The sequence below is a fragment of the Vipera ursinii genome (assembly GCF_947247035.1).
Source record: "Vipera ursinii genome assembly, chromosome: 1".
Classification (NCBI taxonomy): Eukaryota; Metazoa; Chordata; class Lepidosauria; order Squamata; family Viperidae; genus Vipera; species Vipera ursinii.
The window spans coordinates 231601440-231628852 of NC_139512.1; the positions used below are offsets into that span (position 1 = coordinate 231601440).

General features: G+C 39.2%; 1 protein-coding gene across 1 annotated transcript in view; it reads right to left on the reverse strand.

The window, feature by feature from the left end:
* EYS (eyes shut homolog) overlaps nt 1-23872 on the reverse strand; it is a gene marked incomplete at both ends in the record, with an annotated part of 678422 nt that extends 654550 nt beyond the window's left edge. The window contains 6 exons of the mRNA XM_083372645.1: nt 4151-4264; nt 7997-8110; nt 9911-10024; nt 10611-10733; nt 23072-23176; nt 23863-23872. Coding sequence (XP_083228771.1) covers nt 4151-4264; nt 7997-8110; nt 9911-10024; nt 10611-10733; nt 23072-23176; nt 23863-23872 — 580 coding nt within the window. The remainder of the gene's footprint in view (nt 1-4150; nt 4265-7996; nt 8111-9910; nt 10025-10610; nt 10734-23071; nt 23177-23862) is intronic.
* Nucleotides 23873-27413: the final 3541 nt, after the last annotated feature.

A 27413-nucleotide genomic window follows, 5' to 3' on the forward strand; every position in this document is an offset into this window, starting at 1 on the left:
CCGCTGACGCTTCTTCGGGCAAGAAGCAGCCAAATGTCCAGGGTCCCCACAGTAAAAACACAACCCCTCCGATCGTCGTCTGTCCATTTCCGTCACCGATAGACGGGACCTGGCGGCACCCAGCTCCATTGGCTCCTCCCTCTGGACCGGGGGCTCACGCACAACAGGGGCGGCAGGGGTCTGTGGGGTGGCACGGCGACTCTTACGCTGCTGCAGCCGGGCATCGATCCGCAGACAAAGATGGATCAGCCCATTCAGGTCTGAGGGAGTGTCCACGCGGGCCAGCTCATCCAACATCTCCTCTGACAAGCCATCCTGAAAGGCATCCACGAGCGCAGCCTCATTCCAGGCGGAATCCTGGCTAAGCAGCCGGAAATCGCTGATATAGGCCTGTAGAGGGCGCTGACCCTGCCTCAAAGCTTTCAGGCGTCGGGTGGCCGTCTGTGCCTTAATCGGGTCCTCGTACATGAGGCGCATATGGTCACAAAACCCCCCAAAGTTATCCAACAAAGGGCTAGGCTGTGCCAACAGAGGCGTGCCCCAACGAGCTGCATCTCCCGACAGAAGGCTCAACACGAATCCCACCTTATCCCGGTCAGTGGGGAAATCAGCTGCTTTCACGCTGATATAAAGCTGGCATTGTCCCAGGAAGGCAGGAAACAGTTCTGGATTACCAGCGAATTTATCCGGCATAGCTATCTGACATTTCCTCCTGGGTGGGGGGGCAGCATGTACCTGAGCCTGCAGTTGTGCCACCTGAGTGGCCAGCAAGGTGAGTTGCTGGTTGAGCTGGACATTCTCGGCAAGAAGCTGCTCCATCGTAGTATTAAGGGGTGGGTGGCTGAAAGCAAACTGTTCTAAACCAGCCCTCTTCTCGCACCCCTAATCAAAGGAAGAGTCTGGAAAGCGTCCAAGATCAAAAGGCTTCTGCCAAGTTTTAATTACACTGTTACAAAAATACAAGAGCTTGACTTCTCAAAGAAAAAGTTGCTTTCAGCAACTAGCCCCTCCCCAAACACTTCTTTTATAGAGAGCTCAGGGCGTGGTCTCCCTGTGCCTCCTCCCGAGGAGTCCCATAGCCTTCCTTTGTTTGTCCCTGCTCGTCTGCCTCCTGCGTCGGGCGTCCTTGAACAGGGCCAGCTGTGGGTCATCATCCTCCGCACTCTCGGGCTCACACAGCTGAGAAGAGGTTCCCGGCTGAGGACTCTGCAAAGTCTCCAAATCATCATCAGCCGGTTCGTTTCCCTCCTCCCCCACATCTGAGTCCTCCGATACATCGGACCCGGCTGTCGGGCCCACAGGCTGGCCCTGAGTCACAACAGCACCCTTCCACCCGTCGTCGAATGGACAAGCAAAACGAATGGTGAGAACAACCAAAGACGCACTCAAGCGCATCATCACAGGTGACTGGCACCACAGACTTGCAGATTTCTTACTTTGTCAACACTCTACACCATGTACAGCCACAGGGAAAAGCCCTGCAGAACTGCGCTGGGGCAAATGTCTCATCACGAAACTGGACAGACTTCACCCTGACAGGGTGGCATCTGATGCTGCTCAACCCAAACCCCCAAGGGGGCTACAATCTGGTGACTTGGTCTGGGCCAGAAACTATGGTCCAGGGCACTTGTGGGTTCCTGGGAAAGTGGTTGACAAATCAGGACCCTATCTTACACAGTAGGGGTAGAAGGGGGGCATCTAGTAAGACTGCACGTGGACCAACTAAGGAAAAGATTTCCAGAACGGTCACTAAGTGAGTGTGAGGGTAATAATTCTTTCCATAGTTCTCAAGCAGGCACACAGGCTAGCCCTTATTCTCCCTACCAGCATTTTCAGCACTCAGAATATAATGATGGTGGTTGGGAGTGAGTTTTATAATCCTTGAATAAGGGTTATAGGAGTATATAACCTTGAATGGGGTCAATCATTCAACCATGTATTGGAGTTGGAGTGAAAGAGGTACACCTATAATAATATATAGTTATACTGTTTAATCCTTACAAGGGGAAGGGGTTTTTATGTATTGAGGTTTGGTAAAACACCTATTCACTTGCATACTGAGAACTAACAGTTCTCCAGCACATGTACTGAGCTCTAACAGTTCAGGCAGGAACCAAAATAGCGGGAATAGTGGGTTCAATCTGATTGGTGGTATGATGGTATATAAAGAGTGCATGTATACCCTAAACCCCTCAGTACAGTTATGGTTATCAATAAAGTTGCTGTTCCTCTGTACTCACATGCCTGGCATCTTTCCTGCTCATTCGAACCCGAAACACAACAGTAATGTCAAAGCTAAACAATTTATGGTGTCATAAACCAGAATGTATCAATAATTCTGGGAATTAAACTGATAAGGAGGAAGGTTTAGAAAATATACTTTTGTGAGCAACCCTGAAGATATTATTGAAGACAGAAGAAAGGATTTGAAGGAGAAAATGGGAAGAGAAGGGACAGAAGAATCCAAGGTGAATGGTTTATTTCAAGTGTAAGGAAGGCTAATTATCCCCAAAGGAAATACCTGAAAAAGCTGCACAGCTCAATTAGGTAATCATTGGAAAGGAAAAATGTGGTAATCACTTTTTTCTTTTTTGCTCACAAGATTATATAAAAATGTGCTTTATCAATCCATCTTTTTAAAGGTCATTTCCCCATCGCAAAAAAAGACAAATTATAGTTATAAGACACTTTAGAACAGGATGTCATAAAGATTCTTTATGGGTTCTAAAGTCTGTAAGATATTCTGAAATACTGAATAAATTCAAAATTTGTGTCAGTACAAAAATATTTACAAAGGAAAAAAAATTCTAAATGATTTTACGGATAGCAGAAAAAATGAGCCTTGTTACTGCCTTCTTCAAGATTTTTTGTTTGTTTGTTTGTTTTCAATTTTTTTTGTCCCATATATAGTATAAACCTGGCATTTGGCAGGAATTTCCCATCCTAGTGCTAGTGTTAACATGGTCCCACTCTTCTTAGTTTCTTCAAGATTAGCCAAAGTTGGTTAGATGTTATCAACTGGCATTGATGGCCATGGAATACTAACTGATTTCAAAGAGGAGACAGGAATAGAAAGATTAAAAAAATGGATAGAACATGAGTGCTAACACTGTTAACAGACCTCACTTCTTAAGAGAGCAATAAGAGAGCAAACAATGGACTATTTATATATATATATATATATATATATATATATATATATATATATATATATATATATATATATATATATATATATATATATATATATATAATGTATTTATATGCAATAGGGTGAATTCTACCCTCACACTCCCTCACAATTCTAAGAGCAAGTATGCATTCAAAAAGATAAATACTTCTGTTAAATATGTTTCTAGTTATTCTGGTTTCTGTAGGCAGGAAAGTCAAAGACTACTTTGAAGATATTGGCCAACATTCTGTTAAGAAAAGGGAATTTCAACTAAAAATAAAATCAACATTTTTCAGTGATATTCAGCACAAGACCCACAGCAATGGAAATAATGAGTTGAATAGCTTTAGATGTATATACACAATTGTGAAATTGTCAGTGCTTTTCAAGGAAAGTCTCCTAAGTTTTGCCTATTTTTAAAATTTTGATCATAGTTTTTAGGGTAAATGAATACATTTTAAAAACACTAAATTGAATGCAGCATAATTTAGTGGCAGTTAAGAGATCTTTTTAATTTTAAAGGCATGATGCTAGATTAAGTGATTGGTTGCCAAAGTATTTTTTAAAAGACTGTGGGGGTTTTAAGAATTAACAAAAAAATGCATTGAAACGTGCTAACAAAACATAATCTTAAGAATAACTGAGTCTAAATTTCACTCCTTCTTGGATCAGAATAAAATAATTATGATTTTCCCTTGTGAACCCACACATGGCATTCAACTTTTATTTTGTGTTTGCTATATTTGTTAGTATCTCCTCTAATAATGGAACCAAGTCTTTTAGTGGATGAATAAACAAAGTTTATTTCACATTAGTCACAGCCTAAGAGATAATTGGCCAGTCACTTTTGAAGCTTGCATTGAGAAAATCACAGCCTAATAATTCTGCTTGGAAGAGTGAAATCAGTTCAGACAAGTGGCAGAAATGCTTTCTAAAGTTAATTTTGTTTACCTTCCCTTCTCCCTTGGTGTTCATTACCTTTAAACGGAGCCACACACTGGCAGGAGTAATTACCGGGCTGGTCAATGCAGGTGCCTCCATTTTTGCACGGAAAAGAAGCACACTCATCTAGGTCGCTTTCACAGTGCATACCTTTGAAAAGATAATTGAAGAGACAGCAATTTAATAAGACAAGCAGGTGCCAATTTATAATTGTTCCATTTGTACTTTAAGATTCAAGTCCATTTTGTTTGGAGAAATAAATCTAAATCACAGAAATAAGGTCTTTATTTCCTTTCATCACCACTAAGCTTTCCTACCCCCGAATTAACACTCCTAATTTCTAAAAGAAGCATGTCTCTATGCCAGATAAAGACAAATAGGGCAGTTTCATTTCTTGTTGGCATAGCCTTAAATTTGTTTTGTCATGTTTCAGCATTTTTTTTCTAATATGCAGCCTGAAAATATCTATGTATTTTTATATGCATTGCTCTGAATAGTTGTACTGTCATAGGCAGGTTTTATCAATATTTTGTTTATCCAAACTCTTTTCCATTATGTAGTTTTTCTTTTCCCAGTGTGTTCACAAGTATTTGCTTTTTTTATACCTGTTTTCCTATTGTACAGATTTAATTGGAAATCTGCATTGCAAAACTGTAAAAGTGTAAATATTAATAAAAGTGTTTTCAGTCTGAATATTCAATAAATGAAAGTTAATTTTACAGCACGCAAATTGGGTGAAAAACTCATCCTTTCCTAACTACATTTATCTAAACATCTTTTTCCATGATCAAGAATATGGTAAAAGAAATTTTAGAAATTTCAATCAATAAGTGGGCCAGAAATGGGATTCTTTTTTTAAATATATAGGACCACAACTTTTATAATCTAGATTTCTCCAATGAGCAGTTCAGAGTACTTCAATAAATAATTTGGGAGGCAAAAGAAGCATGATCCAAACTTGCTGAGAATATATAACTGCCACATTTTTAATAGTAAACTATTAAGATTGTCCAACAGGTGAAAAGAAAGTCAAAACAATAGCTAGCTCTTCCAGATTTTCAGGAAGAGAATGTTGCAGTTGGCCATTATGGGAGAACTTGAAGAGTTATTTTAATTTCTTATCTGCTCTATGGAATATGATTTTTAAAACTTTCATGTTAAACTCATTAACAAGACAAAAATGAAAAATTTAATTGAAAGATTTACTTATTATTTGTACACTTGTATAATCACAGCAATCTCAACAACTCCAAAGACAAAGAAATATGTTAAAATAAAATAGCATAAAAATAAGACAAGTAAAGCCCAAATGCAACATATGGCATTAGGCCTCTAAAACCCTCTGGAAAAGCTCAGCTTTGAGCTTTTTCTTGAAGGCAGACAATGTTGGCAACAGATGCTACAACAAAGGTTGGAAACAAATCTCCAGTTTCCTTTCCCTGTTTTTCTTGCAAATTCTGCTGGCAAAGATGCAGAAAAGAGAAGATCACAGTAGCCTATCAGATGAATATCCTAACGGGATTATGAGTTGTGCAGAATATTTCTAGGACCTTCTGAAGTTAATTGTACTTGTGCAAAGCAAATTTAATTCTTAAAATTTTGTCCTATTTTAGACTTTCTGTATCATAGATTTATTCCTTGATAGGTTTTCAAGGGAATCTGAAATTTAAATATCCTGTGATTTAATGAATGTTTAAATGCCTTATTTTACCCAGCTGTAATTCTTTGGGACACGGTGGCTCAGTGGGTTAGGATGCTGAGCTTGTCGACCAGATGGTCGGCAGTTTGGCGGGTCGAATCTCGAGTGCTGCATAGCAGAGTGAGTGCCTGTTACTTGTCCCAGCTTCTGCCAACCTAGCAGTTCGAAAGCACGTAAAAATGCAAGTAGAAAAATAGGGACCACTACAGTGGGAAGGTAACAGCATTCCGTGCGCCTTTGGCATCTAGTCATGCCGGCCACATGACCACAGAGACGTCGGACTTTGAAACGGAGATGAGCACCGGCCCCTGGAGTTGGAAACAACTAGCACGCATGTGCGGGGGAACCTTTACCTTTACCTTACTAATTCTTTGGGGCATTTGTCTACAATTAAAAGGAAGCTTTATTTTTTTTTTCTTATTGTTCATAAAATTTATTTTTAATGACTAGGAAGCTTTGTGTCAATTCTTCAAAAAAGGAAGTACTTTCATTGATCGTACATCTCAAAGCTACAAGTGCCAGGGCATGATACTCCAGAGTTTAAATAGCAACAATAAAAGAGATGTAGTAGTTGTAGTTGTAATAGTAGTTATTCCCAGTGTATTGCAAATAAACTGGAGCCTAAATTATATTTGAACTTCAAAACTGTTTCCTTATCATGTGTGTTTTAAATTTATGTTTAATAATAAATAAATCATAATAATACTAAAGTGATTTATCAAATATTTGGAACTTTATACTTAAATACTTTGGACATTGGAAGAAACTACTTTTGCTTACATTTATTACAATGATAACTCCATGATACTTAGGCCTTTGGCTAGAAACCAAACAATCAGAAATATCCAGTCTGAAGACTATGACATTCACTGAATGAATACACAACCATCATAATAATGTAACTACATGCTATACAGTGCAAATGTTTTGATGAATTTTGTCTCTTACACCCTAATTCTGGCTACAGCAATCAAAGATATACAGTTTTGGAATTATTTGAAGGTTTAGACATCAAAGGTCAAGAATTAATACAAAAAATACAAATTACTTAAGCAGGCTATCTGTTAAGGAAATTTGGATGTATAATTTAGTAGTTCAGAAAGTTGAAGAATCATGGTAGAAGATCCTGTGAGTCTAGAAATTTAAATACTTCGCCTACAAAGTTTAATCATAATGAAAGTTGTTTGCAATGATAAAAGCCAGATACATAAAAACTACTCTTTTCTGATTGGCAAAAGAGATGGTATATAAGTAAGCCATGGGCTTCACTTAAAGAATTGTTTTTAAATACAGGTAGTCCTCAACTTACAAGCACAATTGGGTCCAAAATTTCTGTTGCTAAGTGAGACATTTGTTAAATAAATTTTGCTCCATTTTCCAACCTTTTTTGTCACAGTTTTTAAATGAATCACTGCAGCTGTTAAGTTAGTAACACAGTTCTTAAGTGAATTTGGTTTTCCCATTGACTTTGCTTGTCAGAAGGTCGCAAAAGGTGATCACATGATGCTGGGACACTGCAACTAGTCATGAGTCAGTTGTCAAGCATCCAAATTTTGATCATGTGACCATGGGGATGCTGCAATGATCATAAGTGTGAAAAAACATCATAACTCACTTTTTTCAGTGCCCTTGTAACTTTGAACAGTTCACTAAATGAACTCTTGTAAGTCGATGACTACCTGCACATTCTAAATCTTAAACGTCACCAAAGTCAGTTAATAGGTTTTGCAATATTGCTTTTATTATTTTCTCAACTGGAGAAATATTACATGTTAACAATTTTATAATGTCTCAGTACTATGCAAAATAAGACAGAGTCTCTTTCTTAGTCCACTACTACAGGCAGTTTAAGTGGGACATTTCAAGATCTTTTGGTCCCTTGCTGCTATATTTATCTAACCAAGCTGATCATGCATTATAAAATAACAGTGAAATAATGTTATTAAAGAGGAGATGCACAAAAAGAGGTATAATCATAACATCATTACAGACAAATAATATTTAAAATCTTTTTCCATATATGATTAGATAAAAACTTCTACCCAAAGTTTACAAAGTTTTCTGAGGATGCAAATAAAATATTAAATTATGTTATGTAAAGTGTAACAGCATGTCCAAGATTAGTAACCTTGTGATAATCCTTGGAGATTGGAATTTCTTAGGAAAGGATTCATCCCACTTACCAGCAAAGCCAGATAAGCAGATACAGCTATATCCATTGATAAGATCTGTGCAGGTTCCATTATGGAGACAAGGGTTGCAGTGACATTCATTTTTATTGATTTCACAAAGTATGCCTATATAGTGATTGGAGAGGGGAGGAAAGGCAATATCTTACAGAAGCCAAACATTTGATTAAGAGTACATTTTTATTTGGTATGCTCAAAAGTAACTCACTGTTGAGAACATTCTGTCAGTAGTGTGATTATAAGTTCAACCTGCCTCACTAAAATATTCTGGAGACATTTTATTATTTGAGCTGTTACACTGATGTGCTAAGAGGGTACAAAAAGAAAAGTAGTCTTCAGAGACACTGAACTGATTCTCAAGACTTACAGCAGCCAATTTCTTTATCAATTTGCATCAATAAAGAATAAAAAAGAAATGACATTGAAATATAATAGAATGCATTTGCAGTGACATAAAGGAAAACCTTCCTTCTGGTTTTGTTAAGGCAGCAGATGAAGGAAAAAAAAATTAGATGTGAAAATACATTACCTTATTTACAAAATTTCCTTCCTAATATGCCTTAAGAAATGCTTTTTGGACATAATTTTTTTAGAATAAAATACTTTATTGGCCAAGTGTGAATAGACACACAAGGAATTTGACTGAAAAGATTCCCAGCTTTTCTTGCTTTAATTATTATTGCTTTTAGCCTTATTAATTTTTTGTCCTTCATTCTTTAAGCTCATGACAGCTTAAACCAGGGGTGTCAAACTCAATTTCATTGAGGGCCGCATCAGCATTGCGGTTGCCCTTCGGGGGCCGGGTGGGTATGGCCAGGGTGGGTGTGGCCTACTGGGAGGGCGTGGCTAGAGTGTGTATGGCCTACTGGGTGAGCATGGCCAGCTCTACATCGTTCACATCAAGGGTGCCTATGGGGGCCTGGGCAGGAGTGGGACAGATCTGAGGGTCTCTGGCAGGAGGAGGGTCTCTGGGCCAGGACCAAGGCAGTGGGGGCCGTTCCCTCACTGTTTCCAGGATGGCTTCACAGGCCGCATAAAACCACTTCGCGGGCCGGATCCGGCCCCCGTGCCTTGTGTTTGACATGTCTGGCTTAAACTGTGTGATCAAAGGTATATAGAAACAAACATTTCTCATGATGTAAGGAGAGGGCATCGTGTTCATTAGCCACATTCTTTCAATTTAACCCATATAATAGACCCAGCAGAAGTGTCTGCAGTCAGTATTAAGGTGAGTGTGTAAAGATCTGTGTTGGATTTTTCCTTGGGAAAGAAAAGCTAGATTAAATCAGAACTGCCTCTCATGTGGACTAATTCTATTTGCAAACACTTGGGTAACACTGAATGCACAATCGCTTTGGGGAATATGTCTCTTGCACGTATCTGAGTGGAGAAGGCTCTCATTGAAAAAAAAAGGGAAGTTGATTTTTAGCAATTTCTGCTTTCTTTCTAGACTCCTTTTCCACTTCCTCACTAGAACCTCTTTCCCCACCTTCTGAAGCAGATTCAGCAGAGAAACCTTTATTTGATCAAAGCAACAGCAACAAAAAAACCTTTCTAGCCACAGAAGACTTATATCGGATCCAACCAATGAATAAAGGCTGATACTATTTATTTCAAGATAAGTTAGATAAACATATCTCCTGTTTTAAATATGCTTGACACTTTATTTGGGATAAAAATGGAAGTGATTTATTTAACAAATAGTACCCAGTATTGTCTATTTTAAGGCAGAGAGGGATAAAATGCTACTTGGCTACAATACTAGTTTGGAGCAAATTTGACATGAGACAAGGATTTGAACCCAGTAATAATTATGTTTAATAAACAAGCAGAGGATACAGTTATTGGACACCATTGCATTTTAAAGACTGGTAACTCTTAAAATACCTTTATTTATTTTTTTGTTACCTTCAAATCCGCTAGCACACAGGCAGTTGAAAGCATTAACCTGATTGATGCACGTAGCACCGTTGCGACATGGATCACTTAGACACTCATTCACTTCTATATCACAATTCACACCTGATAGGAAGTAAAAGATTTGGTTCATAAGAAATGTAATTGGACAGAGCAAATAAGAATGACAACTGAAGTTGGGAGGAGTAAGGAAAAGAAGGTCCTGTAACCTTAGAAATTTAAGTCTTAGTGGATACTTTCTTTTCAGAGAGTCATGATTTCTCTGCTTGCAAGATTCTGATGACACCAGTCAACTTAGAAGCATGGACCACAATATGAGCTCAGTCAGAGGGGTCTGCTTTTCCACTTACTCACAAATTTGCACACATGTATAGTCTCCATAGCTCCTGTTCCAGGAATAGGCTCATTTGGTGTACAACCACTGCAAAGGTTGCCCTAGCTATAACTCTACATGCAGGATCATTTGAGCAGGAGGATCCCTAAATTATGCATCAATTCTGACTGGTGTGCCACGTACTCATAAGTGGAAAAGTAAGAGAATGGGGAGAGAGGTGCTTAAAATGCAGTCTTGCCACAGTTGAATTGAAACTTGTTCTCTATTCAGCTGGCTGAGAATGAACTAAAAGCTGCTAAGAGGACCTTAAAAATAAGTGGTGTCAATGGGTTTGATTATATTTAAATTCAAACATACCAATAAAACCAGGTGCACAGAAACAGCTATAGCCATCCAGCTCTTCCTGACAGATGCTGGTAGTTCCACAGGGCTGTGACAGACAACTATTCATCTTTGATTCACAGAGTTCACCCATAAAACCTATTCAGTACAGCAAAAGCAAATATACTGTAAATGTTATGTGAAAAGAGTATGAGGAAAAGGAAACTGTTCAGCAAGCTAAAGAATAAAAAATGAGCAATATTATAATTACAAGTTTTAAACTAAACTAGTTTAATTATGTTTTCAACAGATTTTTTTTTCCATTCACATATATACCACCCTCTACAGTCAATGCTGCAGGGAAGGAACAGGTATGGTCAGTTTTGAGTACAAATATCAATAGTTGGCCAATGTGCCTCAAAATGATCTTGAATATATGGGAAATAGAATTACTCATAGTGTCCCAAGTCCATAATTTATGTGAAGGTTCTTGATCCATGCAAAAGTGTAGTGATATCTGAATGGCATTGTTCCACTTCTATGCTCATTTACCCTTTGCTGCAGGTTTTGTCTTATAAGAACTCCTCAATCTATAGATTGTGATCCTTTCTTAGTTATATACACCCTTAGAATGAAATATTCACTGGTTCTTTATCAATTAATGTTTGATGAACTCTGTTGTGTAGTGAGGTCTTTGGAGGCAGTAAGTGAGACAAGAGGTTGCAAACAGGAACATTGCTTTATTGAGGCAAACAGGAACAGAACTGAAACAGAGGCTTCTGCGCAGCTACTTATACGGTTGGCCACTAGGTGGTGGCCAATAGGTTTAAAGGAGCCCATTGCCGCCCCAAATCAATCAATGATCTTCTTGGAGACAGCAAGTCTGGCTAGTCAGTGACCGTTACACAGTCACACCAACTGAGCAACCTTAAGCAGCATTCAAACAGACACGTGAAACAGTTCAAGTAAAATCCCAATATATTACAACTTCTATATTTTTTTTACAATCTCTTATAGCATTAATTTCAATTCAACATTCAATAATACACTTAGTAAAAGCCTTAGATGATCAATAGGTATCCCCAATATACACCAGTTCTGTTAACCAGTCAACCTGGTACATTGCTGACTTTTTTTGTCATTTTTGGTCAGGTATAAGAAATGGTTTAAAATATTATTAGTAAAGCTTTTTGGTCCCAACAATTACAGGGCTTTCCTTTGGTTTTTGTACACTGTTGTGGGAAAATATTACACATTCTATAGAATTGAGACTGGCTCAGATCTTTCCTCTAAAACAAAAGAATCCACATTGGGGTCATGGTTGGTTTTTTTTTTTTGCACTTTTACTTTCTTTATTCTAGTTCTGTCCAGACAACTATTGTTAACTCCTGACCTTCACTCTTTCTGCCATGATCTGAAGACCTGGTTGTTTGAACAGGCCTGGACTAAGGGTTTGGGTTTATTTTTAACTATTTATTGTTAGGGCTAAATTAATTTAATTTTACTTTTAACTTTTGTACGTTGTATTTTATTGCCCTGTACACCGCCCTGAGTCCTTTGGGAGAAGGGCAGTATAGAAATTCAATAAATAATAATAATAATAACTCTAAGGACCTGCTTTAATTAGATCTCCCAAGAAAGCAAAACTCTTGAAACAGGCATTGTTTCAAAAGGAACTTTTTATTGAGAGTTAGTGATGGCAAGAGTGCAAAGCAAGATCTGAGATTTAGCATGTAAAGGATTACATCAAAAAAGCAATACGCAGCTCCCCCCCAATGTCCAACCATCTGATTGAAATCCAGCCAATCCACAGATGCCACCACGTTATGAGAAGTTCGAAGATTTAGCACGCTTCTCTTTGACTGTCACGGTTTTGTTTCCTGACAGTCCCAGGCTCCATTGTCTGGAGATAAGGCAGATGTTTTTCCGGTGGCATTCTTCTCACCCAGAGGGAGGGCATCTCATACAGGATTAAAGGTAAAGGTAAAGGTTCCCCCGCACGTGCGTGCTAGTCGTTTCCAACTCTAGGGGCTGGTGCTCATCTCCGTTTCAAAGCCGAAGAGCCAGCGCTCATCCGAGGATGTCTCCATGGTCATGTGGCCGGCATGACTAGACGCCAAAGGCACATGGAACGCTGTTACCTTCCCACCGTAGTGGTCCCTATTTTTCTACTTGCATTTTTATGTGCTTTCGAACTGCTAGGTTGGCAGAAGCTAGGACGAGTAGCAGGCGCTCACTCTGCTACGCGGCACTCGGGATTCGACCCGCCAAACTGCCGACCTTCTGATCGACAAGCTCAGCGTCCTAACCCACTGAGCCACCGCGTCTCATTATACAGGATTAGAGCAAAGCAAATAACAGGATTAGAGCAAAGCAAATAACAATCTCCATGCAAGCCACCCTCCCCCAAGCCCCCCAAAAATATAGACAAAAGCAAGAAAGGGGAACAAGAAAGGGGAACAGCTGAGGGGCTCTGAAAGTAACCCACTTCTGTTCCTTTTTTTTTAGTTAAGATACTACTACTGGTTTAACAACTAAAGCCAGCTGTTTCTTACCCACTTTTATTATCAATGTTTTTTTTTCTTCTTTAAATTTAATTTTGCTCTTCAGACAAAAACAAGACAAAACTCTTGCTCTTTTATGCTGCCAGAATTCAAATATATAATATTTACTTCTCTATTTTTATGGTAATCTTCATATTCTGAAATGAATAACAGCCTTTAAAATCAGGTGCAGTTTCTACTTGTCACTAATGGAAAAATTGAAGATATACAATTTATTTCCATCTGTCTGTATCTCCAATTCAGATCTTGTACCTAAATAACAATTGCTTCTGAACTTTTGAAACTTTTGCACATAGTATCCTACAGTAGATTTCTACACTAGATATTTCTTTTTTCAAACAATTGTCCCGTAAATAAGATTTTTTACAAAATCTGATATAATGGCAAGTATGCAGCAAACAGCCCTGTTATTATCCAGATTTCTTTGTAGAATTCTATACCACTTGCAGAAACTGAATGGGGTCTTAAGAAGAGGGTACTGGGAACATGATGTTTCAGAGTACAATAGTTCAGGGCTTTTCAACCTTTTCACCCATTGTACCACTTTTAAGATATGGCAACATCCAAGTACCACCAGTCGCCTAGCAAGGTGTGAAAAACTTGATGATGGCCCCCCAAAAAGGAAAAAAAAAGTGATGAAGTATAGGTAGTCCTCGACTTACAACAGTTTGCTTAGTGACTGTTGGAAGTTACAATGGCACTGAAAAACGTGCCCCCCCAAGCCACAGCCAAGCAAGACACCTGTCAGACCGCCCGACTGCGCTCTTCCTCCCATCTGAGGTTTTCATTGTGGTGAGCATTTCTGTTGAGGATTGGCAGCGGGGGTGGAGTGGGGTGGGGTTTTGGTTTTTATTCCCCCCCTCTGCTGGGTGGTTGCAGCAGGTTTTGGTCACTTCACATGACCCTGGGACACTGTGACTGTCATAAATATGAACCAATTGCCAAACATCTGAATGTAAATCACAAGACCCTGGAGATGCTGCAACATTCCAGCTGATTGGCATTTCTTCTGGCCTCAGCAGAAGCACCAGGATCAATGCTGAGATCCAGATGAAGCCTGGCACTGATCCTGGCACTTCCACTGAGCCCTGACAGCCCTGCAGCTTCACCTGTCTCTTGCTCAGCCTTGTGCGGTGCTGCCACCAGTTCAGCTCATTCCCCTCCCCCACTACCACTTTTCTAGGATGGTCACGCACCACCTGCCAGGTGCCAATGTACTACAGGTGGTACCTGAACCACTGGTTGAAAAGCTCTGCAATAGGTAAATGCATACTAGAACTGAAAAGATTTAAATGTAAGAGTAAGTATATACAGGTAAAAGATTAAATTTAATCATTAAAGCCCAATTTAATATCAGCAAAAGGCTTTGGTTTTTTGTTAACTATCATAGATATCAGTGGGCAATGAAGTAGGACAAATATAGCAAGGCAGTGGACAAAATATGTGTCATTATGTTGTTATGTGAATTCTTTCCCTGTACTTGCTTGTAATATTGTCATGCAATTACAGAAGACTAGAACTTGCTTCATGAAGTCACAGCTAGAGAACATATCAGCCTATTCCATTCTTGTAGTTATTTGATTTCAATTTATAGAGCCAAGCGAGTAGGAGTTTGTAATGTATGGGGATTTTACTTGAAGTGTTTCGCGTATCTGTTTGAATGCTGCTTAAAGTTACTCAATTGGTGTGTGTCTGTGTAATGGTCACTGACTAGCCAGACTTGCTGTCTCCAAGATCATTGGTTGATTTGGGGCAGGAATGGGCTCCTTTAAACCTATTGGCCACCACCTAGTATAAGTAGCTACGCAGAAGCCTCTGTTTCAGTTCTGTTCCTGTTTGCCTCAAAAAAAGAAATGTTCCTGTTTGCAACATCTCATCTCACTTACTGCCTCCAAAGAATGCACTACACAACACTGGCGATGAAAGTGGGATTCTGCTTCTTCGAAAGAGCTGAATGTCACTAGGGGGTGAGGCCAGCACAGCGCCTGGCAGGGACCACATTCCCCCAAATCGGTCAGCCTAGCAAGCCATGCTAGCGACCACAACACTCTGCGGACCAGTCCCAGGGCCTACAAGAGAAGCAGGATGAGGCAATGCAAGGCACGAGCTGCAAAGACTTTCCCACCATGGCAAATGTTGGAAAGCTCGAGGAATTTGACATCACTCACCCAGAGAAATGGTTGTCCTACATTTCAAGAGTAGAGAACTACCTCCGCACCAACCAAGTTACCGAAGATGGCCTGAAGGCCACAACACTTCTCTGTGTCTGCGGGTCTACAACATTTGACATCGTGGAGAACTTAGTCACACCGGCGCAGCTGAAGTCCATTACTTACACGGATCTGAAGAAATGGCTCGGAGACCATTTCCAACTGAAGCTGTTGGTGATAGCATGGAGGCACACCTTCGAACAACGAGTTCAACAACCCGGCAAGATGGCCACAGAATTCATCGCGGCTTAGAGACAAGCTTTGTGCCTGTGCCAGTTTTTGGACTTGGAAGAAAGGCTTCAAGATCAACTTGTCTGTGGACTAAGGAGCAGAGAGCTGCAAGAAAAACTTTTCGCAAAAAGAGACTCCAGGAAGCCCTAAAAGAAGTCATGGCAGATGAAGCCACTGGTGGAGCCATGAAGGTGTTGCAGCCCACGAAAAGCACTCCTCATGAAGAGGCTGTCCACAATGAGGAAGCTGAGCATTCTGAAGAGGTTGACTCCAACCACGAAGTCGACAAGATCCAATGGCACCATGACAAGGAACTGAAGCCCCCTTACAAGGCAGTTCCCTTCCTTTGGTGTTTGGGCTGTGGCAGCCACCAACAACAAGCAGACTGGCAGTTCCGGACAGCCATGTGTCAGGCCTGCGGGAAAACTGGTCACATTGCAGCAGTCTGTAGAGGTCAGCAGAAGGACCGCCAATCGGATGATCTGATCAGGAGAGGTACTGGAGCCCTGGGACAGCAAAGAGTAGGGTTCTGCTCTAGTCATCAGAGTGTTTGCTGCACTGAAGCTTGTTGCCCCCTTAAGCCAAAACTTTGGCTTCAAGTCGAGCTGCAAGGCGTCCCTTGCAGGATGGAACTGGGCACTGGTTCAGCTGTTTCCATTATTTCCTTGGAGACTTTCCGGTTTGTGTGCAACTGCAGCAAGAGATGGGCCAAGCTTAGGCCATCTGACATCATCCTCACTGACCTCCAGAATTCCTGAGTAGCCATCAAAGGCGAGGCCACACTGGCCATCAAATTCAAGTGGTTTTCAGGGCCTCTAGATGTGATTGTGGTAGAGGGCCAGAGAACTCGCTTAATAGGACTTGATTAGTTTGATGCACTGGGCATCCAAGTAACTGGGATCCACTGGACACAAGCAGCAAACTTGGCATCAGTTTGCGAGGAATTCGCAGATGTTTTTGACACAAACCTGGGAGAGTACAAGGGCCCTCCGATAGCTTTTAAGCTTGATCCTGCTGTAACACCTATTAGGATCAAGCCCAATAGAGTGCCATTTGCACTAAAACACACAATCGATGCAGAGCTGGACAAGCTAGTCAATTAGGGGGTACTACAGCCCGTAGATGGGGGAGAGTGGGAAACATCCATTGTCACGCCACTTAAGGCCAATGGGGATGTCAGGATTTGTGCACCATAAATTGGGCACTACAGCAGCATGCATACCCGGTGCCAGTCACATCGCTGCAAGGGGGTATCATGTTTGCTCCAGCAGCTCGCATCTTGTCAATTCAGGATTTGCCTGAGTTTCCCCTCCATGCTGGGGATGTGGCTGCAGAAACTGCTGCAGATAAAGTTTTAAGTAGAGTTTTGTCATGGATTCACACTGAGTGGCTTGAAAATAACCCTGGACCAGAGTTCCAGTGCTATTTCACATGTAGATATGAGCTTTCAGTTCACAAAGGCTGCACCTTATGGGGGAGCAGGGTTATTGTTCCCAGTTCATTAAAGCACCGTGTGCTTCAGTCTCTGCATGAGGGCCATCTGGGCATAGTCCAGATGAAGGCATTGACATGGAGCTATCTATGGTGACCAGGGTTAGATAAGGCTATCAAAGCCCAAGTACATGGGTGTTACACGTGTCAACAGTCCAGACCAGAAATGCCACAGGCCCCTGTCCACTGATGGGAGGAGACTCATACATTGTGGTCAACGATTCACATGAAAGCCAGCTGAATGACATTGACTCAGTCACTCACTCTCAGCCCAACTCATCCCATAGGGTTGTTGTGGAGAAAATAGGAGGAGGAAAATACGTTTGATATGTTCGGTACCTTGGGTTATTTGTAAAAATAATAAATGCAGGAAACAAATAAATAAAAAAAATAAATAAAATATTTGAGGTGCCTAACAAACAATGAAATGGTTGCCTGAATGGCTAATAGAGAGATTCACAAGGCTATCCAAGTTGCAGTTTCCAGCATATTGCAGTCTTCTGTTTCTAAGCTACTGCTCTTTTAACAGCTTTTATAGAGCTGCATGCATTTTCAGAATATGCCATGAATTAGATTTATGAGCTGTAACACACTATGCATTTTGAGAATGACACAGAAAATAAACATTACGGGATTTTGCACAAAATATGACTTTGAGCAATAAAAGATCTGAGATGACATGATCAAGGTTAAGATGTACTTTGTTTTGAAGAAAGTGATATATTGGTATAAATCTATTCAAGCTTCAATCTTAAACCTTTTTATTTAGATTTAGCTTCTTCTGAACTCACTGAGACTCACTTCAGAGTTGAGGTACATAAGAGGGCAATGTTATTCTTTATATCTGGAAACATCCTACTACGGTATAAACAAAATATAAAATACGGTATTAAGAATCCTTAATTTATCACCAAATAAATTACTTTCCTTAGTCTGCTTATCACACATTTATTAATTACACATAGATTTTGGTTATTTTTTATAGTATTCTGCTAAAATTAACATTAAGCATGTGCCAGTTTTAATTTCCTAGTGGAATACTACTATCCTTGAAGTATTCTTATTATATATTATTAATGCCATGTTAATATTCATTGAATGATATTGAATTGTCAGATTCTTCATAGAACATATGATGCATATGTATGTTTTTTCCACTAACTGTGAAATAGGTTGCTGTCATAGCCTACGTTTAGGGTAAATAAGAGGAAGATATATAATGAGAAGAGGAAACCAAAATCCCAACAATTTATGGTAAGAGACTAGAGCTCCATTTTAGAAGGGAATAGGCACATCAATTGAAGTAAATGCTTCAAGAAACTGAGTAGAAAAAAGGGCTTAAAATGGATAAAAACAGGTGCTTTGGGATGAAGAAAGAGTGTATCTAAAGGAGAGGCACAAGTACCACAAGAACTAGTAAAAGTGGATCATGAAGGACCTAATCATGAGCAGAAATACTGGAAGGAATCCATAACTGTAATAAAGTACCTTTGGTAACAGCTAAGAGTAAACTACCCATGGACATCAACTAGTATCAAGCACAAATAAGAATGAACAAAGATCTGTATTAAAAAAAGAGAAAATGATTGATTTTAAATTTCAGATGGACAAAATCCTATCAGGTTTAGGCCTATGCAAACCTGTTCATGTGCTTCCCTCAGAGACCCACCACAATACACCGAAACACTACATCTTCTCAAAGCACAATTTCTTAAATACTTCATTTGAGCATGACAAAGTAGTTAGAGTTGGCCTCTGCTGGGAGTTCTGCTTAAGGAAATCCACTTTCTGAAAGATTCTGCATAGCTCTTGTCAATTCATATCTGGCTATGTGGTCCCTATCAAAAATCTTAAAGAATATGAGTCAGGCTCTATAAAACCAAGAAGGACATGTTGAGGTTCTTCTAAGCAGCTTCCTTAATTGTTCCTCACCTGCAGAAAAAATCTTGCCAAACTAAAGCAGACTACTTGCACCATTAAATGTATACTCTGAGAACTACTAGGGAGGAGCTGTCTTAACTTTCTTTCTCCCACACAAACTATCTAAGCTTACCTGTCTTTTGCTCCTCTGGAATGTATCTCCTCCCTCCTGAAAATCCAGTCTACATTCCCTCATATGCCAATAATAATAATAATAATAATAATAATAATAATAATAATAATAATAATAATAATAATAATAATAATAATAATAATAATAATAATAATAATTTAATTTGTATACCGCCCTTCTCCCGAAGGACTCAGGGCAGTGAACAGGGCAATACATAGTAAAAAACCGAATACAAAAATTAAAAGCGATTAAACCATTATGCCCATAATAATTAATACATATTAAAATTAGAACTATTTATAAAAACCCAACCCCATCCCATCAGACCAGGCCAGCTTGTTTGAAAAAGAAGGTTTTAAGATCGCGCCGGAAGGAGCGAAGGTTGGGGGCCATCCGGAGCTCAACCGGTAAGCGGTTCCAAAGGTCTGGCGCGCCCACAGAGAACGCTCTCCCCCTGGGGGCCACCAATCGGCATTCTTTGATCGGCGGCACCCTGAGGAGGCCCTCTCTGTGGGAGCGCACTGGACGGAGGGAAGTTGACGCCGGCCGCAGGTGTTGCCATAGGTAATCCGGACCCATGCCATGAAGGGCTTTATAAGTCATCACTAAGACCTTGAACCTCACCCGGAGAGCAACTGGTAGCCAATGCAGCTCGCGGAGCAAAGGTTTAACATGGGAGTATCGGGAAACCCCAAGACAACTCGCGCGGCTGCATTCTGCACCAGTTGAAGTCTCCGGGTGGACCTCAAGGGCAGCCCCATGTAGAGAGCATTACAGTAGTCCAGACGAGAGGTCACGAGTGCATGAGTGACTGTACGCAAGGCATCCCGGTCTAGATAGGGCCGCAACTGGCGCACCAGGTGAACCTGGGCAAAGGCCCCCCTAGTCACAGCTCCAATAAGCTCTTCCAAAGAGAGCTGTGAATCTAGAAGGACCCCCAAGTTGCGAGCCCTATCTATGGGGGGTAATTATTCCATCATTGGCCCCCCATGGCCAATGATGGAATAATCGGAATTTCCCGGGATGCCGGCACGAACAGCCACTCAGTCTTGTCAGGGTTGAGTCGAAGCCTGTTCCTCCCAATCCAGACCCGGACCGCCTCCAGGCAACGGGACATCATGTCGAGGGCATCGCTGGGGTGGTTTGGGATAGAAATAAAAAGTTGGGTATCATCAGCATATTGGTGATACCCAACTCCAAAACCACGAATGATCTCACCCAGCGGCTTCATATAGATGTTGAACAGGAGAGGTGAGAGAACCGATCCCTGAGGGACTCCACAAATGAGAGGTCTCAAGGTCAATCTCTGCCCCCCTGCCAACACCGACTGCGAACGTCCCAGAAGGTAAGTGGAGAACCACTGGAGAACTGTGCCTCCCACTCCTAACCCTCTGAGACGTCGCAGCAGGATACCATGGTCGATGGTATCAAAAGCCGCTGAGAGGTCTAAAAGGACTAGGACAGAGGAGCAACCTCTGTCCCGAGCCCGCCAGAGATCATTCACCAGCGCGACCAATGCCGTCTCCGTGCTGTACCCGGGCCTGAAACCCGATTGGTACGGGTCTAGGTAATAACTTTTGTTTACCAACTTTTCACCTTCAAAAGCTGTACGGCCTCTTGAACAATGGTCAGCCACAAAGATGTCACCACATGATACAAGGCAGCTTAATCTGATGACCTAGAACTGAAATTGCATGTCCATATGACAGGATTTGGCAGAAAGCTCACTCTCTTACTCTGGGTTCATTGCCTGCTAGCCACTCAGCCAGTGGCAAATCCATCTTGATGTTCAAGAGGCTGCATAGAGACACCCAGAGGCACCTTTTAGGAAAGATGGACGGCATAAAAACTTAATAAATAAATATGCACAATGCCCTTGCCACTTCATATCTGTTTGTGGCATGGTTGCTCAAAGGTTTGATACTGCTAATTAAGGCTTATTGATTTCCTTAGATTTAGGATATCTAATTTAAAGTTAAGGTTAAATAAGATCCTAAGTTATGATCTTAAGATCATAGACCTGTAAAGTGTATTAACTTATTAAGAAATATATACAACATAAGCCAAGTATTGACAATGGGAACAAAAACATTGTTCTCTGGTTTGCTTTAATGGAAATTGACATAACGTGAAGGTCTCCCTGGATAATATAATCTCCTATCTAGTTCTTATTTCACATTCTCTTTTTCTTTTATAAGCGTATGGTAATATTAATAAAGATTCTTCAGGCCAATAAGTTTTATAAATAATATACCAGCCATGTCCCAACCTTTTGAAGTCCTTTGTGTATCCCTTTCTTTTCTTAGTCTATTTATAAAATAGAGCCAGATGGGGTAAAGTTCATTTTCTATTCTCTGCCTTGTGATTCTACACATGGTGAAGCTCCTTAAATCCAATATATTAGACTGTGTACATAATTGCGAAGTTTAGAAGAGTGGCAAGAAAATCATGATAGAAGAATTTGGAGAGTATAGCAAAGACCTTTGAAATATGATGCATCAATACATTTAACACAAGTCATCCCCCAAAATACTGTATCTTATACAACAAGAGATAATCCCCTAGTGTGTATGATTTTTGTATCGGGTAGTTCTGAAATCAGTTTGCCCATTTATTGACATGTTAACCTTTACCTCAGACTTTTAGGCCAGATTCACATGAATGTGCTATAAATTTCAACAAAAGCACAAGTTATTTCCAAAACTAAGAGAAGCCAATTTCATAAACTTTCATTTTTCAGACATTTTCCTCCCTCCTCTTTCACATCTGCTTGATAAAGGTAAGCTTTCCCAAATAGCTGGTCTGAAGGAAGAGGATGGGGATATGAACAAAGACAACTTCCTTTCATTAACAAATCTGTTGATGGGTCAAGTATTTCATTGGGTGGAAAAATCCTTCCTTTAACAGAATAATTTTGTTCAGTTCAACTACTCCAGAAAATAACATTTTAGGCATAGTTATATAGTAAAGATGTCAGTGCACCCGATATGTTTTAGAAAATCAAGAGGTTGTGAAAGTAACAGCCATGACCAAGTGGGCATATATATGTACACGATCAAATACTATGCACTTACTATGTGCATATTGAACATGGACTCTCAGTGTCAACATATGTATCTCCCAAATACAGCCCAAATCTTTCCTAGCAGAGCAACAATTTTCTGTCTGTTTCAGATATCAAGTCACCTTCATCTGTTTCTTCCTTTAGGATGCAACCTCCAGCAAATTGCTTCATTTTCTTCTATTACTTGACTCAGTCAGTAAGTCAATTCTTAAGCACATCCCAGCTTTTAACTTTCTTTCCTCTGCCTCTACTTCCTCTATTTAAGTGTATCCCAGTTTTTAATTTCCTTTATTTTGCCAGATTTCATATACCACTAAATTAAAACAGCAAACATAAGCATCACTGTTTCCCTATCTTTTAATGTGTTATTTGAAGAATAGATTCAAAACCTGGTTCCAAATTTCTAACATTAAAAAGGGAAGAAGAAATAAAAAGGAAAAGGGAAGATGGTTTAAAACTATGTAGATCCGAAAGACAGGAACAAAATATGATTCCTTATGTTCTAAAGTCTGATGTAAAATAGCACTATTGTTCCTCCATTTCATCTGGAAACCAGTCTTTCACCAAAGTCTAAAAAACCAGAGCATCCTTAAAGACTTCTTATGACAGGTGACTGATATTTTCATATAGAATAGCCTTTCTTCATTAGTATGCAATACCTCATCTTCAAATAGGCATTCAGGTGACATGGTCAGAAAGCAAATTCACAAAAATAGAGGACACAGTTGTAATAACAAATATGTTGCATATTAGAGAAGATTTGCATAGCATAAGTAGCTGAGATTCACACAGCAAATTTGAATCTAAAATAATATATCTGGGAAAAAGAGTTATATTTCTGTCTTAAACATTTCTTCTAACTCTTCTACCACCTGAGCACCTACCTGGCAAGCAGTTACAGTAAAATTTGCCATTCAAATTATGGCAACTGGCTCCATTTTTGCAGGGCTTGAAGACACATTCATCAATGTCCATTGAACAGTTTTTATCTGACAGAAAAGAAAATGAAATGTTAAAACTATAAATCATGTAAGGTTTGGGATAACAGAAAAGCTACTTCATAATTCAAGTGACAACTACATAATTTAACTTTTCCTGGTTGGGAACACAGTATTTTGTTTGTCTGACAGCTTTGAAGCAAGGGATTTTTTTTTAAAAAAAATAAGTATCATAAAGAGTAGTTAAATTAATTAAATGTTTTACAGACAAAATTATACAAACTGAAAAGAAAGTGTTTACAAATATATTTCTTGGGGTGTTAGAAAACTGTATTTTCAACAGTATAGTTAGAGTTAATATCATGTTTGCAAAGCATAAAAAAGGATATTTATAAACCCAGACACATTGAAAAATGTGATTTGGTTTTAAATTATAAGTAGAGAAAAGAAGATCCCAGTGACAATCAATTAAATACTGATAGAATGGGTAATCTAAAGTACAACTATGCTTAGACAGCTACTAGTGTGCAATTTATTCACCATCTCAAGAGTCTAGATCCTATTCTTTCTCATCTACAACTCTATTTTGTACAAATCATATCAAATACAAGAATAGGATCAATCATAACTACTTTGTATCCTGATACCTAGTGTTTCTAATGAGCCCTGTCCAGCCAAAATATTAAGCATGAATACAACACCATCAAGAAGGCCTGGCTGACCCTACTTAAACCTACCTTTTGCCATATTTTTTTCCTAAAACCTATAATGGTAGACACAAGTTGACTTCTTCTCAATAAGGCAATATTTTTTCTCTTCAAAACAGATTTGACTCCTGGCAATTATCTAGACTAATCATTTCAGGTTTACTGGTAATATTTCATAGTATCTTCTTCACAGGGCTGAGGAAGAGTGACTGGGGCAAAGCTACCTAACTGTCTTCATGCTAAAGTGATATTAGAGTTCACAATCTCCTAAGCTCTAGCCTTCTGCCTTACCCACTGTACAAACTGATTCTCTAAGGTAACATAACTGGGGGAAATTTTCTGTAGCTGGCAATAAAAAAAAATATTAGAAAATACTAATTCTGGGCAATGGTGAGTCTACCCTTTCGTGAAGATGATGCAATGCTTTATAGGTTCAGAAGTGCTATTCTCAATACAGTTCCTAATTGGCTTTGATGGTCTTAACAATGAGAAGGGAAAATGGAAAAGATGACAATCAGGTCTCCAAAATAGTTTGTTGTTTAAAGCAAAGCATAAAGATAGTACATCTTGTTTTTGCTAGTTATCATTCTACACACCATTCTATGACTCTGGCTGCAACCGGTGCTTGATCAATCTCCCTACTGTGCTTAAGTTAGGCATCCGTATTGCCCATCCCCATGAGGTTCGAGCAGGCAGATGGGTCCCTCATTGAGAGGGGGAGCTCTAGCCACTCATTTCACCAGCCTCTTAATAAGACTAGCCATGCAATAATTTCAGTACTGAATGTCTATGGAGATTCTCAGTCATCCAGGTCATGGCTGTCCCAAAGGTGCTTTTTCAAGAGGCAACTGAAAAAGCTTCTTGGACAAGAAGTGAAATATCTTCAAGGAAAAACAAAAAAAGTCTGGTTGCCTCTTGAAAAAACACCTTTGGGACCATTTCAGTGCATTCTCCACTGCATGAGTATTAGACATAGTTAGGGTTCACTCACAAAGCATGTAGCAGATATAATTCTATTCCATAGGATTCCTTAAGCATCCCCACTCAATATGCCTTATTTTTACAGGCAATACTGCACAATTAAACTTTTGTTCATTCAGCAAGTTTTCCTTCTTCTCCCCCCTCCCCCTTTTGGAGTATGTGGTCCTCTCCCAGGTTTTTGTTTCAGACAATCACTCACTCCCCCAAAGCAGATTTTGTTGGGATGCTAGTGAAAAGCAATAATGGTTCCATAGAACTGTTTTCAGAATAAAAACACATCCAATATGATTCTTTTAATGATTCTTGTATGGTTTGTTACTACAACATTAGAATATTTTGCTGCATTGATGTTTCAGTTGATGTTCCATTATAGACCAGTGCAGAACACAATTGATAGTGCCTGCATTTTATTATTGTAATTTTCTGGCATTATCTTTAGTTTCACATTACAACTTTGGTTTTAAAAGACATTAATCTATTGGCAAAAACATTTATCTATAACCCTTATCTATAAACACGTTGCTTTTAATAAAATTGTTCCCAAAGTAAAAGCTACTGAGTGAAATTAATAAATAATACTTGGTAGCATTTCCATGCAGCAATCACATAAAGAAATAACAAATCTCATTTCATCTCACTTTATTCTTAGTTGATGAATGAACACATTTTCTCCAGATGATTTCAGCTCTTAAGCTTTCATTCTAATTAAAGAAATCTTGCTAATTATTTGCAGATGAGAAGCTTTCAGCAAATTATGCCTCTGATTTCATGTAAACAAGGCACTTTGGTTAATTTCTAACAGGAAGAGAAAATTGTGTTGTTGAACCATAATTGATTTTCCCTTTAATTTTATGCAACTTGCTGCTAGCTTTACTCTTCATTCTTTATGCAGAAATTAACTGTTTAGACTAGTATAAGAAGACTCTTGACAGCCCCTGAAACATAGAACCTCTAGTAGTAAAGAGCTTGCAGTTTTGGTGGATTCTAATTCCTTCCAATTCCCACAATGGTATATTGTTTCTGTCTGATCTTAATTGTAGTGCCGTATTTTCTCATATAGAATGCACAAGTTGCACAAGATACAGGAACCACTCAATTTAAAATTTGACCACAGCTTAACTGAACAACCACAATAGTTGGATTATCAACTGGGCTGCATAAGTTTCCATGTGTTTTTGACAGGTCAGTGACATCTCTCTATCTACCTAAGTGCCTGAGGAAGCGATCTGGTTATCTACCTAGCTGGAATTGACTGATACCATGGGTCAAAGCTTTAACTATATTGAAGCTTTTTCCCCTAACCTTAAGGCTAAGTATGGGATTTGCAACTTGCCAGAGTAGCTGTTAATCCTTACCATCCACTTACCCACCTATCTATCTAGATCAGGGGTGTCAAACTCACAATGTCACGTGACATGTTGTGATGTATCACAACTTTTTTGCCATTGCTGGCAATGGGGTGGTTGCGGTTTAGCTATGATGCATTCGGACCGCTGGCTGGCAGTTTGACACCCCTGGTCTAGATGCACACAAAGAGAGAGATATACACACGAAAACAGTGCTTGTTATTGCTTTTGTATCTTTTGAAAGCAGAAATCCTATACTCCTATAAACGAGATTTTAGGAGATACTCTTACTTTTCCACACAGCTTCATGTATTAATGCAAGTATCTTGTAAGTATTAATTTATGTTATGTATGAAGGTCTGAAGACTCTTATTAGATGAAGTAAAGGAAGTAAAGAAATATTAAGCAAAAGTACAGTTCTTTGAGTAGAAAGATTCATTCAGGGATTCAATATCAATTATTTTAATAATAAAAATATTCTATCAAACTTGATTTAATTTTTCATGAAGGATACAATTCAATGCACTTTTTAGAAATTTACTCTGAGTTGTTTTTCATAAAGTCAAGCTACCTCATTTACAAACTTCCACAAAGCTTATATATATATATATATTTTTCAGAAATTTATTTCTTCTTCAAAAAAGCTTTGAAAGTTACAAGGGAAAAAGAGAACTGCAATACAATATTAGCTAATCCTCATTTGTATCTTTGAAGGAATGAGCTTATATGTATTAGGCTTTTAAAAAGTCTGAAATAATGCACAGACACAAACCCCTAAAGCTGCTTCTCAAGGCAACACGGTCCCTTCATTTTAAAGAACTAAGCAATGCAACCATGTTGCTCACTCATTTCCTGCAGAAACTATTTTGGAAGACTGAGATGAGCTTTCTTTCACAGCATTACAGAGCCTTGGCAGCAATAATAAAGATTTGATTTATAATAGCATTGGTATACTTCTATATCTTCATCACATATTCCAAGTAAATGTAATTCAGCAATAGTGGTTGAGAATGGATGGAGCATTATAAACAAGATTTAAATTAATGGTTTCTTTTTCTTTTGAAACTGAACCCCTATTAAAATCTAAGAACAGCCCAACTGATTTGATTAATATATTCTATAAATACACATGGCTGACAGCCCTCAATATTCTAATTGGCAGTTTGTTGCTGTTGCTGTTATTACATTTCTTTCCTCCCAGGGCTGAAAGTGGCATGCATAGTATTCTGTCCCCCAACAGCTAGATATCATCAC